This window comes from Equus przewalskii, chromosome 5 (genome assembly GCF_037783145.1).
Source record: "Equus przewalskii isolate Varuska chromosome 5, EquPr2, whole genome shotgun sequence".
In the NCBI taxonomy this organism is placed as follows: domain Eukaryota; kingdom Metazoa; phylum Chordata; class Mammalia; order Perissodactyla; family Equidae; genus Equus; species Equus przewalskii.
Genome location: NC_091835.1, coordinates 23,727,974 through 23,744,068, shown reverse-complemented (window position 1 = coordinate 23,744,068; position 16,095 = coordinate 23,727,974). Strand labels below are relative to the sequence as shown.

The 16,095-nt window shown below is 47.8% G+C and overlaps 1 protein-coding gene and 1 long non-coding RNA gene across 51 annotated transcripts in view; one reads left to right on the top strand and one right to left on the bottom strand.

The window, feature by feature from the left end:
- Positions 1-16,095, bottom strand: part of LRRFIP1 (LRR binding FLII interacting protein 1) — a 138,299-nt gene that overhangs the window by 77,596 nt on the left and 44,608 nt on the right. For 6 of the 50 annotated variants that reach the window (XM_070618747.1, XM_070618758.1, XM_070618744.1 and 3 more), the window contains exons 1-2: positions 2,524-2,714; positions 2,015-2,100 (exon numbers count right to left, since the gene is read on the bottom strand). The exons of 31 other annotated variants lie outside the window; for them this stretch is intronic. In XM_070618747.1, the coding sequence (XP_070474848.1) occupies positions 2,015-2,080 (66 nt within the window). In that variant the 5' untranslated portion in view covers positions 2,081-2,100; positions 2,524-2,714. Of the gene's footprint in view, positions 1-317; positions 671-2,014; positions 2,374-2,523; positions 2,715-16,095 lie in introns of those variants that run through there. 13 more of the 50 variants (XM_070618740.1, XM_070618743.1, XM_070618750.1 and 10 more) reach the window with 5 other exon arrangements.
- Positions 3,311-15,694, top strand: LOC103540435 (uncharacterized). The gene is made up of 3 exons (XR_542252.2): positions 3,311-3,906; positions 14,209-14,330; positions 14,994-15,694. It is a non-coding gene; the product is annotated as an uncharacterized lncRNA (long non-coding RNA).

Below are 16,095 nucleotides of genomic sequence, written 5' to 3'. Positions count from 1 at the left end.
TTGCTACTATTTACTAAAAAAAAAAAAACCCAAAAAACTCCTGCAGGTTCACAGTTTCTTATCAGAAACCCCTGGGACTAAACGTCTTTCAGAGTTCGACATTTTCAGATTTTAGAAGGCTGATAAGATGCAAGCACTATATACCGTGTAACAACCCAGAGTAACAGCTCTTAACCAAGTACATCAACACAGAAATTAACAGAGTACCTTGCAGAGAAATGTTATGACTATTCATGCTAGAAGGGATAAAGACTGAAAAGAGCCACCCACCAGCCAGGGCAGGTCTCACTGCCAGATGAATTCTGCAACAAACTTACAAAATAACAGCTGTTCGGAGTTTACTGGATCCTGGAAGTAGGGGTAAGGGATGGTGGGCCTGCAATCTCTGAGCACCTTCTCAATCAGAACGCCTTCCGGACTCTCCTCTCTTCTATTTCCAGCAGCATCTCAACCAGACTCAATCCACCAGTTAAGTTAGGGTTAAGGAGACATTGTGGTCGGGGCCTTATCGCGCCAAGTGTTAATTCTACTCATTCCTCTGATGGTCCGTGCCTCTTTTCCTCACATCCTTGTGCCTCTTTTCCTCACATCCTTGTTCTCCACGGTCACTCTTTTCTTCCTCAAGGACTCCCTGCCCAGCAGTTCCCTCTCCTGAGCTCGAATCCTGCCTGGGATCCACATCACCCTGTTCTTGCCATCTATGGTTACCTAGGCCGCTCCTCGGGAACACCAGCTTCTCTCATTCCCAGCCTCCCTTCTTCCCAGGGCCCTTCCCTCATGCTGATTCAAAGATCTCTCTGTAGGTTCCCTGGGCCCCTAGAAACCAACTAGGCGAAGGGATAGAAACCAGCTCCAAAGGTCTGGCCCACTTTACGTGAGGTCATCAAAGAAGCAAACTAAAATGGACATTAAAAAAACCACCTGACAGCCCTCAGCAACGAGGAACTCTCAAGTGTGCGTTCATCAGAATCTATTTCTATACCCCTCTCTGGTTTACCAAGAAGCTCCCCCAAGGTCAGGGCAATCTTACTCATCCTGAATCTTCCATAACCATCCAGTAGATGATTAATTCCTAGCTGGTGAAGGCATGATTATGCTGGGTTCACACTTTCATCAGGGTACCTACAGAGACCGCATAAAACGGAAATCCAGGGTTTCTCTCTCTCTGTAGCACTAACTTCCTAACGTGCTTCTTTTCCAAACTACACCCTTTCACTTCTAGATATTTCCACTCACATCAACCACAAGCTGCACGAAAATGGGTTATATTACAAATCTTCTCCACTTCACCCCTGCCCAATTTTAACGCCAAATCACCCCCACATCCGTGGTCCCAATCCTGGTTATTGACCTGAACAACTGCGAAATTCCACGGATGGAGGATCCTGTCCAGACCCGGAGACCCCAGAAGACCAGCCCAAGTGGATTTGGGGACCGGGGTCCTTTAGGGAGCTGGAGAAATCGGGTTCAGCCCCACTGGTCCTAAGGTCCAGGGCAGGATGAGCGCTCCAAACCACCCCAAACACTGCTGGCGCCAGCCTCAGGGCGAGGGCACCCGCTCTGGACACCAGTTTCTAGGTGCTGTATTTTGTAAAGTACCAAACTAGCAGGTCTCAGTGAAACCAGACCACTCGCGGGTCTCAGACCCTGGCTCGATCCACGGCCGACTCACCAGCTGGGCAGAGCCAGACAAAAGACCGTCACTAGAGGCAGAGGGAAGCGACCAGGTTCGTCCTGGGGAGGGGCGTCGTCCAGTGAAAAGTGCCTTCCAGCGCGCAAGAGGGGAGAGCGCACACCAGCAGCGCACGGAACAGAGAGCAGGGCCCGCTCCCACCCGCACATCCTCGCGCCGCGACGTTCACTGAAGGGGGTCCCCTGCCAGGCGCCCACCCACACCTCACCAGGCACAGACGACTGTGGCGGTAGGTGCCCACTGCCCTTGGCTTTAAAACATCAACAAAAACCAAACTTTCCAGGGAGAACCGAAAGTTTCGCAAATGTGTTTTCCTCTTACCAGTCGCTGAGCTTCTGGGCTCAGGCAGTCTATTTCCTTGTTCTGCGTGGCCGCAGGGTTGGTCATCCTGCCGGCTCCGAGTCCACCTTCTCACACACCAGGAAAGACACTCGGTCAACGCCGGCTCCTCGGATCCGCGGCGGACGAGCGCTCAGCGCAGCCGCATCCCCAGCGCCGCGGGGTTACTGTCGGCGGAGCCAGACCCGCGCGGCGGAACGGGAACTCGCCCTTCCCGAGGCAGGGCGCGCCTCCGCGGTTCCCGGGCTCGGGCGCGGCCGCAGGGGCGGGGCGCAGGTGGCCGGGGCCGGCCCGCCAGGGCAGAGGCACCCGGGATTGAGGAGCCGGGCTGGCCCCGCGCCCCGCCCCCGAGGGTCCCGCCCCGCCCCCCGCTCCCCGCCCGCCCTCCACCCGTGGGGTCCCGCCGCGTCCCCCGCGCGCCCCCCATAGCCCCGCTCCCCGCGCGCGCCCCTCCCCGCCCCCCAGCTGCGCGGTTATCAGTCACTACGCACCCCCCTCCGGCTCCCACCGGAAAGGCGGTGGGGAGAAAATACCCCGCCGGCCCCGCCCTGGCCGGCCGCCCGCGGTGGGGAACGACGGCGAGTTGAGAGACCGTGGGAAGAGGGGCTAGAAGGGTGGAGCCCCAGGCGGGCAGGGGTCCGCTGGGGGCGGGGCCTGGGTGGGGGAGGTGCTGCGGAAGAATAGTCGGCCGGGGGAGGGGCCTCTGAGGGTCTGCGCGGGGGCGGGGTCCTCCGGGGCGGGGCCTGCGCGGTGCTGGGCGGGGCGGACGGCCTGGCCCGGCACCGCCCTCTGCCCCCAGCGCAGTCCGCGCCCTGCTCCCGCGGGCTCCCGCCCGGCGATGTCCTCCAACCTCAGGCCAACTGAGCTCGGGCCGCGGCGACCTCCGCCCGCGCACAGCAGCACCTGCCGGCCACCCCGAGAAGGGGCGGGCTCCCAGGACGACCAGGCTGCGCGGCCCGCGCTGGGGAGAACGAGCATCCGAGGGCCGGGCGCGTCCCCCGCGGGCCTCCCCCTCTGCAAGCCGGGCGCAGCAAAGAACCAGGGTGCCGGCGGTTCGGCGTGGGTCAGGGGTCTCAGAGCCGGGGGGCTGCACCGTCCGGGGGCCGGCCGGGAGGACGTGCGAGGCAGGGGCCGAGCCGAGGTCCCCGCCGGGCGCCGCGTGGGGTCGGCGCGGAGAGTCGTGCTCGCGGAGAGCACACGCCTCCTCCAGCAGCGGGACACGCGGCGCTCTTTCCTTAAAAGTCCCACGGGCAAGGCAACGAGACGTTTCCTGACCTCGCCAGGCCGGGACGGAAGCGACGGGAAGGAAGCGACGCGCATTTTCATCAGAACGTCAATCTGTCCTGGGCAAGCCGGGTGCCTGCGGCGCCTGGAACCTTCCTGCGCCCCCTCCTCTTATCCTGTGTCGAGGCTGCCCGGGCCCCCTCCTGCCCAGGCCCCCTCCTGCCCAGGCCCTGGAGACACATTTTTGCAGGCCCTTCTCAGAAAGACCACCTCCCCGCCTCAAAACGGGAACCTCCCACAGAGTTCCTTGGCCTCTTTCCTTGCTAAGGGTTCCCGAGTCTTGGGAGACCAGAGATTCACATTTAAATGTTAACAATCCCCAGTTTCTCACTCTCTGCCCCCGTAACCTAATTCTCGGTAACATGTGAGCGCATGGCCTGTGTGCGCTCACCTTCCACCTTCCGGGCACCCGGGGCCCCTGAGGAGGGGGCTCGGGAAGGAAGGGGTTGTCCCGAGGGCGGGTGGCAGAGAAGAGGTTCCGAGGGGCAGGAAGACCTGACCCAGGAGAGGATGGAAGCGACGGAGGAGAGAGGCTGAGTAAAGCCTGGAGTGGCCGCTGTGGGAGAAAGTCAGCGGGTTTCAACTTTAAGGTGAGCACAGCGCCGAGTTTGATGGACAGCCGCGTTAGCGTCGCAAAAATAACTTTCAAAGAGATTGAGATGCCTACCGTGGAATAACTTGATTTTTTGCTATAATACATTTGTTAGTGTATGACAATTCTTGATTCTATAAAGTTAAGTGATTTGGAGAAAATGACTTTAAACTGTTGTACACGAACACGTATGGGACTTGAGGAATTGATCATGGAAAGCAATTATAATTTTAGTAGTAGTAACAACTTCACAGGTGAGAAGGATCGCCAATTAGTAAAACAGCCTTCTTCAAGACATCAGTTTGAATATTCCCATCTAGATAGGCAAATTCTAGAGCTACCTGCCTCCCCAAACCCTGGGACCACACACCCCAGAGCAGGGTAGGGAACAGGCTTCGTTTGGCGTGTGCCTGTCACAGGGCAATGCTTGAAGACATCTGCATTCTCCCCACCCCCCAGGCCACCATCCAATCAGCTAGTTATCAGCTTCAGGAAAACCACCTAGAGAGGACGTGGAGTAAGTGGGCTCTAGAATTCAGCCACCGGGTTCAATTTCTGGCTCTGCCACTTACTGTGGGATCGTGAGCAAGTTAGCTGCTGTGTCTGGGTCTCATCTGAAACAAGCCCATGATAAGGATGGTGCCCACGGGGCAGAGGAGGGCCAGAGGCACTAACACGCAGGCCCCGCTGAGCACAGGGGGCTGAACTGCCTTGCTAGGCAGATGAAAATGCACGCCGCCCCTGTCTTGCTGCCTCTCAGCCCACTCTCTTCCCTCTGCTGCCGGAGAGCCCCCACCCAGGGCGCCCAGGCCTTCCTGTCCTCCTCCACAGCAGGAAGGAAGCTGGGTAACATCGGGTTAAAATGGCCAAGCCGGGGGGGATGACCCAGAGAGACTGGGGGCAGCCCCAGGAAAGAGAATAAACCCACAGACCCCCACCACAGCTGTGGGAGGGGCCGGCTGCAGAAGTCGTGGGTGGCAGGATGCTGTCATGGAGTGAGAAGCAACTAGCTAATCTTAGTCCCAGGAAGAAACTAACAAGACCAGCAATAAAATAATAATAGTAAGTGAGTGCACCAGAGGTTTCTTATCCCACTAAGTAGCAGCATATTAGAGAAAACTGAGGTTCTGACATCCCAGACGGCAGGCTGCTACATTCTGGCGTGTGCTTCCCCTGGCCTGTTCTGCTAGGTGGCTGAGCCTCAGACCCCTCCCAGCTGTGGGGCGGATGTCAAAGTCTGTATTGTAAGTGGAGTGCTGAATTCACACTTCTCGGTGGTGTTGTTTAGCTCCTGAGCCCTCAAGAATAAAGTGTGAAGGGTCTAGTTGCCTTCTGTTCATTAAATAGCTCTCTAAGGAAAAGGGCCCCTCATGGACAACCCGTCCAAGGCAGGCCTTGTTTGTTTGTTTGTTTGTTTGTTTTTAACTCATAGCAAGGCCGCTTATGAGGATGATTAATGAATGACAGGAACCTACAGACTTGGCACTAGGAACGTCCACTAAGAAGTCAGATGAAGGGCTGTGGCTGTGAAAAGTGACCTTTTGTAGAGTGGGAAACGTGGAGGCCCACCAGGTTTCCATGCCAGCTCTCAAGGCCGCTTGGCAGAGTAATAGAAACCCTTTACCTTGACAGAGACAAAACTAAAACCACTAAGAGTATCAGCCGAGAAGAAATCAGACAGGAAGCCCCAGGCTTCCATCCTCAGGAAGGTTAGGGAAGAAACCCAGGGCGCCTTCGAATGGTCTGAGCCACGTGGAAGGGTGGCCATGCATCTGGACTGCACCAGCGTGCGCTCAGGGTCTTCATGCAAAGAGTGTGAGGTCAGTGACACAGGTTCAGTTTTCCCCTTCTATTGCTCAGGATGGACTTCTAACAGGTTGCCTCTGAAATTCTGGCCCTTTCCAGGCTGCCGGGCAGTTAATGACCTGCAAACACACAGTCACTATTTAAGCCCAGGCATTCTGCACTGAGAAGGCACTTGGAGATTGGTGGAAGCTCTGACTGTCTCGCGCATTCCTAAAAGCCACCGCGCGTGTGGTCCTCTGTGCCCTCTTGACAAAAATGAAATGCCCGAAATCTGAAAAGCCATTCTCTGATGTAAAATAAGATTGTATTCAGGAACTTAATTTCTCAAGGGACTCCCGAGAAAAGCAGAAAAAGGTCTAATTTTGTTCTAGGAACATGAGAGTCATAGCTAACCAAGCAAATGCCAGAATGGATAACCAATTTGGGGCCACACCTAGACTCAGTTTACTGGTCGCCATGGCGCCGGTCTGTTGCTAGGGTCACCAGCTTCGCCTCCTGCTGTGGTTTGGTTCTAAGTGTTAGAGCTGCGGAGACAAACCCAGAGACCGCAGCACAGAGCAGGGGCCGGACGGGCGAGAGCAGTGGCTCTGGGATAACTGGCATGAAACCATTCTTCTCAATCACAGCTGTAACATCTGTTTTCCATGAACACGAATCACTAGCCACATTGCTGATAGGAAAATCAACATGTCTAGATTACTTCTACAAACCATGAGCTTTTATTTATGTTACTGCCTTATATGGATCCTTTTGACTAATATGGAAAAACACTTCCTATTATAAAGGTGGTTCATGAAGTGATTATCCAGATTTACACAGCACTTTTCAGTTTACAAAAGTACTTTATGCACACCCTGAGGCCCACAAAAGTTGTATAACTTGTCCAGACACACGGTGGAAGAGCCAGGCTTTTTACCCAAGTCCCCACTACAAGTCTGAGCTCTTAGCATCCAGTGTACTGCCTGACAGCCACCCAGGGGTCCTCACTGGGAACAGGCATTCAACAGACAGGCTCTGGGAATGTCCTTAGCTGTTTCCTGGACTTAGCCTAGACCAGTAACAACATCCCCCACTCCAGGGGTGCTGGCAAAGCAGTGCAAGCACCCAGGTCAATGCCGTAGCTGGCTCTCTCAGTAAGACCTGGGGCATTGGTAGGAGCATCAAATGGGGGAGCCAGACCTACTCTGCTGTCTGCAGAGAAAGCTATCCCCACAGTCAGCTGGCCTAGCTCTGGCCCACAGTGAACTTGGCCCACGGGTCAGGATCCTGACTGCCTCCGGTGGACAGAAGCATCTAGGAGAGAGAATGGCTGGAAAGCAACAGTGAGCAGTTATGAGCTCCTGTTTACTAAGCTCTCACCCTGTGCTGGGGGGTCGTACTTCATTCCCATATCTGCCTATCACCCAGTACTCACTCTCCCCTCCCCTCCCCTCAGACTCTGAGCAGGCTCTTTCATAATGGGAGCATGTTCTCACCTCGGAACACAGTGGGCACACTCCTAATAAAATGAGGACTTTGACAGGTTATCATTAACTCGCAGTGATCTTAAGTATTTTATATTTTTGTAGCAATTGGGAATAGAAACTCTCTTTTAAAAATGGTGTGTCCTTAGGAATTTTTTGTTTTGTTTTTGCATATAACTACCTAGTACCCAGTGACTCAAAGTGATTCATGATCCACACTTCTTTTTTATCTAATAGATTAAAAAAAAATCCCTTTGGATTTTCTCTGGAAGGTGACGAGTTTGAGTTTTGGTTGGGCTGAGTTTTAAGCGAGGGCAGAAAGCCTTGGTGGAGGTGTCCAACAGCAGTAGGCAGCAGAAGGGTCAATTGGTTCAAGGTGATGATAAAGTTGGTGGCATGCATCTAAAAGAGGCTGGAGGAAGGAATCTTAGGACTCCTACATGTAATGAATAAGAGGTCGGGAAAGAACAAGCCAAGACAGACAACATGTGGTTAGAGAAACAGAAAGTAGAGGCGTCTCCTGGAAGCCATCATTCTCGAAAGTTCCCAGAAGGCCGGTGTGAATGTGGGTCTTAAACGAGGCAGATGGAGTGAAGAGAACAGAGTCGAGAAAGCCTTTACTTTGCAACTAGAAAAACATTGGTTATTGCATGCTGTGTTAAAATAATACAATTAAACATTTTCGACAATTTGTTCATGTAGAAGAAATGGTAGGTTGCAGCCTGGGAGGAAGGCAGGGTCAGGGCAGAGTTTTGGGTGGAGGGAAGATTTGCTCATTTGTCCCCCTGTTTTTAAGTATGGGAGAGACTTGAGCCAGTTCAGAGGGTGAAAGGTGGGAGTCAAAGGGGAGTGAGAAAAAATGGAGTAGGATGGGGAAGAGAGACAGACCAATGACTAGGGGACAAGATGAGCAGGGGGGCCGGTCGGGGTGGGGTGGGGAGCATATGGGCTTTCAAAATTTGGCCTGATTCTGGGCTAAATGGGTATGAGAAAACCAAAGTGGCCAGGAGAGGGCAGATAACATGAAGCACAGTCCAGGAGCAGGGACCGTGGACCACGGCGCTTAGGGAGGATGGAGAACAGGAGGAACAGAAATTCAAGGACCTGCCCCAGAGCTGCCTCTGGCCCAGCCAGGAGGATGCTGTGATCAGTCCCTGAGCACAGAGCCCTTCCACAGAGCTCCAGAAAACCCAGCAATGCCGGCGCAGGGTAAAATCTGACCCACATTTAAAATCATTTCTAATTTATTTTACTCTGGAATTAAGTCCCTCTCCAGAAATGTCCAGGAATAAGTCCATAGCAATCCTGAAAAAAAAAATGTATCCATTTTCCAATCCATTCCCCAAAACTGGTGATTGTAAGGCCAGACCAGGGATCTGAGAGGTCACAGAACAGCTCCCACACATCGTAACCAAGGAAATGGCCACAAACACTGCCGATGAAGCATCTCTCAGGAAAACCACTTCTGTTTTTCATGAACACAACGCACTGCAAATATCAACCGATTATTTTCTTAAAACATTGAGACCAAAACAACTAAAATCCATTGTGTATTTCTCAGCCATATAGGAATAAATTCTGAAAAATCCCCTGAAGTCAATTCTAATGCAAAGAAAAAAAAGTCTCTACATGCTTTCAGAATAGTCCCTTTAAAATGCTTTTGTTCGGAATAGATAGTGACACGGGAAAATAAGCTTTACTCAGCAATTGATTTCACTAGCGGGCAGAACATCCCCCTGATAAGAAATAAATAAAATGCTTCAATGTATACTTAGGAATAGAAAATGATTAAAAATAAACCAAAGCAGTATTTTTTCCAGATACCCACCCATTTATTTGGCTTTGGCCTCAGTAATCCTGCCTACGAGTTTAACATTCTAGCAAAGATAGAATATTCCTAACAGTCAGAGCCAGGAAACAAATCTGGACCCTGTTAGCTGAAATCCAGAAAAATCTATCAGGCTACCCATGTGATTGACAGATGACATTCACAGAAAGGAAGTGTGGGGGACACAGGACTTTATAAATGGAATTTAAATAGTACTCATATCAAACAGGGAAATTTCAGGGCACTTATGAATTCAAAGGTTTAAAAAGCAGGCACTTCTGCGAAACAGTGTGAGTTGAAGACGAGCTGACTTAAGGAAAAGACAAAAACATCAGAAGTGAGCAACCTTCCAACCTAAGGGACAGACATTCAGGATGCTCAAACAGCATCCCTAAGATAATCTAAGAAAAAGAATTTCCTGAAAGGAACAGAAGCCCTGTAACCCCCGTCAGCACGGCCCGAAACCCTAAGGGATGAGGCTTCGCCTCTGCTCTGTGGCCCCGAAACAGAGTTCAAAGAAAAGCCGTCAACTCCTAGACTCCAGAGCAGTGCCGGATTACAAGCAACCTCTTTATCACCAATTTGTATGCACTGGTTATCTTTACAAAAGATTTTCACATAGGATAGAAAAGGCTTACCTTCGAAGAATGAAGATTTTAGATGAACTTCAAGGGCAGTTTAAGGAAGAGCCAAGAACAGCAGTGGGAGAGACATGTTTGGCACAAGAGTGGAAATTCTGGAATAACTGGAGATGAAATAGCCACTCCTGACCACGTCATCTCCGAGTACCAGCAAAGAGGTCAATTAAAGGCACCTTTATACCTGACGCCTCACGGGGCAGCTTCAACCTGCCTTTGATTAATGGGAGGGTGTGGCATCTGAAGACCACTGGACGTTCTCCAATGCTGCTCTGACAAGGGGCTTGATTTCAGCTGCTCAGATGATACTCAAGGCCCGTCCTCTTATCCTCACGTCAGTGGACACATCCATCCGTATGAAATGTGGGATTAGACTCTATGGGGAAACTGTAATATAAATACAGAGCAGGGTTTCTTAACCTCAGCACTACTGACATTTTGGGTCAAATAATTCTTTGTCTGGCGGCTGTCCTGTGCATCAAAGGATGCTTAAGAGCATCTCTGGTCTCTACACACTTAGATGCCAGGAGCACTCTCTACCTTAGTTGTGACAACCCAAAATGTCTCCAGACATTGCCAAATGTCCCCTGGGAGGCAACATGGCCCCAGGGTTGAGAACCTCTGATCTGGAGGGACTTGTACCTTCATCCAAGGCGCCCACATCGTAGAAGCACATTCACTTATCAACTTACACCGAGAAGCCACGCCCCAGCATAGCTAAACACGCACAGAAGTAATGGTCAAGACAGAAATATTTCAACACATCCTCTAACATCGGTGGCCCTCTTTCCTCATCAAGAACTCCAAAGCGGGGCTAGTTATCGTTGTCAGGAAGAGCAAAAAAACTCAGCACTGCACACCATGTGGGGGCCACAGGGCGGGGGTTCAAGGCTGAGATTTCAGAGGTAGCGTGGTCACGCCAAAACCGAAGGTGTGATCTCGAAAGTGGGCTGGAAGAAACAACACTGCAAGTGAGACGGTCAAAGAGCTGAGGTTTGCGTCTCGGCACCTCTGGGAAGGCCCCGTGCAAAAAGAGTCAGTGCTGGAGAGTGAGGGCTGCTGGCATCGCAGCCTCCTGCACAGTCTGCACAGAGTGCCGGGGATCCTGCAGAAAGCCCTCAGATGTCCAGCGCAGAGGCGTGGGAGAAAACCTGGTTGGAATCCCTGCTCTGCTGCTTATTAGTTCATAGTTTCCAACGACCCCTGTGCCCTCTTCCAGCTTCCTGTGTAAGATGGGAGACTGGACGGCAGACAGCAGCAGGACCCCAGCCTGTCACGAAGTGTCATTGCCGAGAACTGACAGCACAGTCTGTCTGTTCTTCTAAAGTCCACACATTACTTTTCCTGCAAGATAAGGGACTCCAGAATTACAGTTCTCGTACAGATTTCAAGAAGCCACAGGTAGAATCTCAATGTCACTTAACCGGCCTGGCCTGGAGTTAAAGCTTTAATCAGCATTTTGGGCTGCTCCAGGAGCTTTGGCCCTCTTTCCGGCAGCTGCCCCCCTTCAAGCCCTGAATTTTGGCATTGCTTCATTGCTATTCCCAAAGCCAGGCTTTTGGTATTCTTGCTTCTTAGACAAGTATCTTATGACCACCACTAGGTAAAAATGCACGCATATAGACAAAGACTGGAAGGAAACACAATAAACAAAACAGTTGCTCTATTTAAGTGACGGAATCATGGGAATTTTATTGCTTTTCAGAATACTTTTAGGTAAGGTTAGAAGGCTGGGTTTTTTTTTGTTTGTTTGTTTTAAACAATACTCAGGTTAAGAAATTTGAACTTTACTCAGGAAGCAGTGAAGGACTCACTGGAAGTATTTGACTAACGAGGTAAGATTTTGTTTGAACAAAGAACTTGTCGGCTACAAAAAAAAAAAAGTTGAAAATCACCTTCAATACTCTTCCAAAAACTTCTTGGCTGGTCTCACTATTTATTTTTCCAGATTAATTTTAGAGTCCACTTGTTAAACTTTAAACCAACCTTGTCCCCTAAGCTGGGGTTTTATTTGAATTGCATTCTATTGATAAGTTATTTAGGGATGGATGAATATATTTCAACATTGAGTCTTCTCATTCAGAAACCAAGTCTCTCTCTGTCCATTTTTAAATCTGAGATGTCCTTCAGTACATTGTTATAGTTGTCTTCATACAGGTCCTGCATATTTCTTTATTCCTAAATGCTATTTGGAATGAGATCTTATCTTTTTTTCTGTTATTAAAAAAGTCATTATTGTGGGATATGAGAATGTGATGGGTTTTGTTTCTATTATTACAAATGATTTCAGTTTTAGATTGATTTTTCAGATTAGACATATACATAATCTGCAAGTAGTTACAGATTTCATCCATCAGTAGTTACATTGCTGATTTCTTTATCCTGTCTGAACATCAGAACTCCCATCGTCAATGTTACAGCAGCTCTGGTATACCCGGCTGTTCTTAAATTGGATGCTCTATAATTAGGGAGACAAGAAAGGTGGCAACTTTGTGCATTAGTGCTTGCACTGTAATAACACAGGACAGGACTCACAGGAGGCTTGTTACAATTTAAATAGCATTAAAATTGCCTACAAAGTAAACAGAGACTCTGTTCTCAGTCACCTGGTAGGGCATCTGAAGGGAAACAAATTACAAGTCTCAGAACAAGACAGTCTTGTAAAGGCTACGATCCAATCTGACCAATAAAAGATAAATGGACAAAGCGACTTGGAGAAGAAATAGTCCTGAAGTCAGTGAAAAGTTAATTACTATTGTTAGTGTTAGAATACAATTGTCTTCTGCAGGGAGAGGCACCGTGCAGGCAGGATGCTGAGCTCAGATTTTAGGGCCAACATGGCTGGACTGAAGCCTAAAACTTGCTGTTGGCCTTGAGCAAGTTGCATAAGCTCTCTCTGTGCCTCGGTTTCCTCATCTATAAAATAGGAGTAATAATGGTACCTAGTTCATGGGGTTTATAAGGATTAAATGAGTTATTATTCTTAATCAGTATTTGAATAATGAAATGCTAACTGTAAGTATAGAGGAGATTTTGGTCTATATAATGCACAATGTTACAAAATTGTTCAAGGAGCATTTAATCGAAATCTGATGTATCCAGTCACCGTTTGCAAAGGGATGTGGGAGTTAACTTTTGTCCCAGATTACTGGCCTCTCCCTATCTGCCTTCCTGCCCCCCACAGTGGGCTTCTATCTCAGCCTCTATGTCTGCCGCTCAGAACAGCACAGCCTGCACTGGATATCCTCCTGCAGGGGAATATATAAGTTTGTGAAACCCATAGAACCGAAATATCTTTTTTTGTAACTTATTTTTTTATTGATGTCATAATAGTTTATAACATTGTGAAATTTAAGTTGTACATTATTATTTGCCAGTCACCATATATATGTGTTCCTTTACCCCTTATGTCCACCCCCCCAGCCCCCTTTCCCTCTGGTAACCACTAATCTGTTATCTTTGTCCTTGTATTTGTTTATCTTTCACATATGAGTGAAATCTTATGGTGTTTGTCTTTCTCCATCTGGCTTATCTCACTTATCTCGCCCATAATACCCTCAAGGTCCATCCATGTTGTTGCAAATGGGACGATTTTGTCTTTTTTATGGCTGAGTAGTATTCCATTGTATATGTACACTACATCTTCTTTATCCAATCATCAGTTGATGGGCACTTGGGTTGCTTCCACGTCTTGGCTATTGTGAATAATGCTGCAGTGAACATAGGGGTGCATAAGTCTCTTTCAATTGTTGATTTCAAGTTCTTTGGATAAATACCCAGTAGTGGTAAAGCTGGGTTGTATGGTATTTTGATTTTTAGTTTTTTGAGGAATCTCCATACTGTTTTCTGTAGTGGCTGCACCAGTTTGCATTCCCACCAGCAGTGTATGAGGGTTCCCTTCTCTCCACACCCTCTCCAACATTTGTTGTTTTTTGTCTTGGTAATTATAGCCATTCTGACAGGTGTAAGGTGATATCTCATTGTAGTTTTGATTTGCGTTTCCGTGATGATTAGTGATGTTGAGCATCTTTTCATGTGCCTGTTGGCCATCCATATATCTTCTTTGGAAAAACATCTGTTCATATCTTCTGCCCATTTTTTTCAGTCAGGTTGTTTGTATTTTTGTTGTTGAGTTGTATGGGTTCTTTATATATTTTGTAGAACCGAAATATCAACTGGAATTCTAAGTCATGAGGCTCTTTTCTATCACAAGAGGACTGAATTTTGTGACAGTTACTCCCTCTCAGGCAGCCAGACACTTCCTAGTTGAGACTTATGATCTAGATGGCTGGACTTGAACTTCTTGAGCCGGATAAGGAGACATGACTGCATCTCCAAAGAACGGCATTAGGCAATAGAAGCCATGAACTTCTCTTTTTTGGTGAAGAGACTTTCCTATGGCATAGATTTTTGAAAAAGAAGAAATTATCTGCCCACAGAGAGGCAACTAAGAGTATTAAAAAGGCAAAAATACGCACAGTTTTCAGCTCTAATATTCTATGATTATTTAAAAGCTATGTCCTATGTTTAGAATAGAATATAATTGAACCATCTCTATCTTTTAGCATCCTTATCTCAGGAAGAAGGCAAAGGGATGTAAGCAGTGAGGAACAGGAGAAATCTGAGAGAAACAGGCAGGCTTGGGCGGGGTGGTCGAACCCCAACAGCTGCCTCCTGGTGGCCACAGGTGAGCAATTTCACAGAGCCTGGGCGGGAGGTTTCATGTTGGCTTAATAATATCAGATAACATAATGATAAAAAGGGACTTTAGCACCCATTTAATCATATGTTAGTCCACGTTAAAATTTCTAATTCATATTTAATACAAAATCCAATTTACTCTTTTACAAGTGGAAGCAACCCAAGTGTCCACTGGTAGATGAATGGATAAACACAAGGTGGTATATCCATACAATGGAATATTATTGGGCCTTTCTTTTAATTCTGATACATGCTACAACATGGGCAAAACCTTGAAAACATTATGCAAAGTAAAATGAGCCAGACACAAAGGACAAATATTGTATGATCCCAGTCACAGGAGATGCCTAGAATTGTCAAATTCACAGAGACAGAAAGTAGAAAAGTGGTTGCCAGGGGCTGGGGGAGAGGAATGGGGAGTTAGTGTTTAATGGGGACAGAGTTTCAATTTGAGAAGATGGAAAGAGCTATGAAGATGGATGGTGGTGTTGGTTGCACAATACTGTGAATGTACTTAATGCCACTGAATTACACACTTAGAAATCATTAGGATGGCAGATTTTCTGTTACATGTATTTTACCATGATTTTTTTTAAATGGTAATTTTTTAAAAATCCAAATTTACTCTTTTGTTTATGCAATACCACAGAACGAGAAAGAGGAAAGTCAGGGCAGAGTTTTCCCCAGAAAACAGAAGTCAGACCGTGTGAGTTCCAGCAGTCTCTACATGAAATTGGCCACACAAAAGATTAGGAAATCTGCGTGGAAAGGAATCTTCAGAGAATGCGACCAGGGCACATCTCTGTTTTAAAACCATCTTCCTACCACAAGCTTGTCTCTACATTCAAAATTCATGGAAATGGAAAGACTGAAGTCATCATGTCCCTACATGAATTTTCGGATATCATCAGAAAAATAAGAACAATGAGGACTGGCAAGATGGCATCCTATGTTGATGGGTGCTAATTTAATTTAAAAAAATGAGGAAAGGAGGGCAGGCAGGCATCAGGCAAATACTGCTTACACTGAGTATGTACATTTAAGCCATTTTACCGTGACCTTGTATTGGAAAAGGAAGAGACAATAGTAAAAATTTATGTTAAATGCAGAGGGACAAAGTAGAATGGTGGGCACCAGGGGTTGGGGGAGGGGAGGCTGGGGAGCTAGTGTTCAGTGGGGACAGACTTTCAGTTTAGGAAAATGGAAAAGTTCTGGAGATGGATGGTGGTGATGGTTGCACAACAACGTGAGTGTGCTTAATGCCACTCAACTGGACACCTACAAATGGTTACACCATAAATTTTATGTTATGCATGTTTTACCACAATAAAAAAATAATGTATGTTAAAAGCTTTATATCATAAGAAAATAGCCAAGTCAATCTTGGGATATCTACCTTACGGCATCCTGTCCAGCTATAAAAATGGTGTTTATGATAAGTTTGTAATGGAATGCAAAATGCTTATGACAGTGTTGAGTGCACACACGTGGGTACATACAACCCCCAATAATGTCTATGCAAAAATAAACAACAACAAAGACCCTGAGGAAATACATCAAAATAGAGCCACGTTTGTCTTTAGGTTATCATGAGGATACAGATAACTTTTTGTTTCCTTCTGGTTTTCTGACATTGTCTCTATGAGCATGTATTATTTTTAAAGGGGGGAGCATAACTCAAAGTTCATTTTCCTCCATAACTTTATTTAAAAGGAAAGGAAGGAAGAACAGAAAGAAAAACCTCTGTGTTT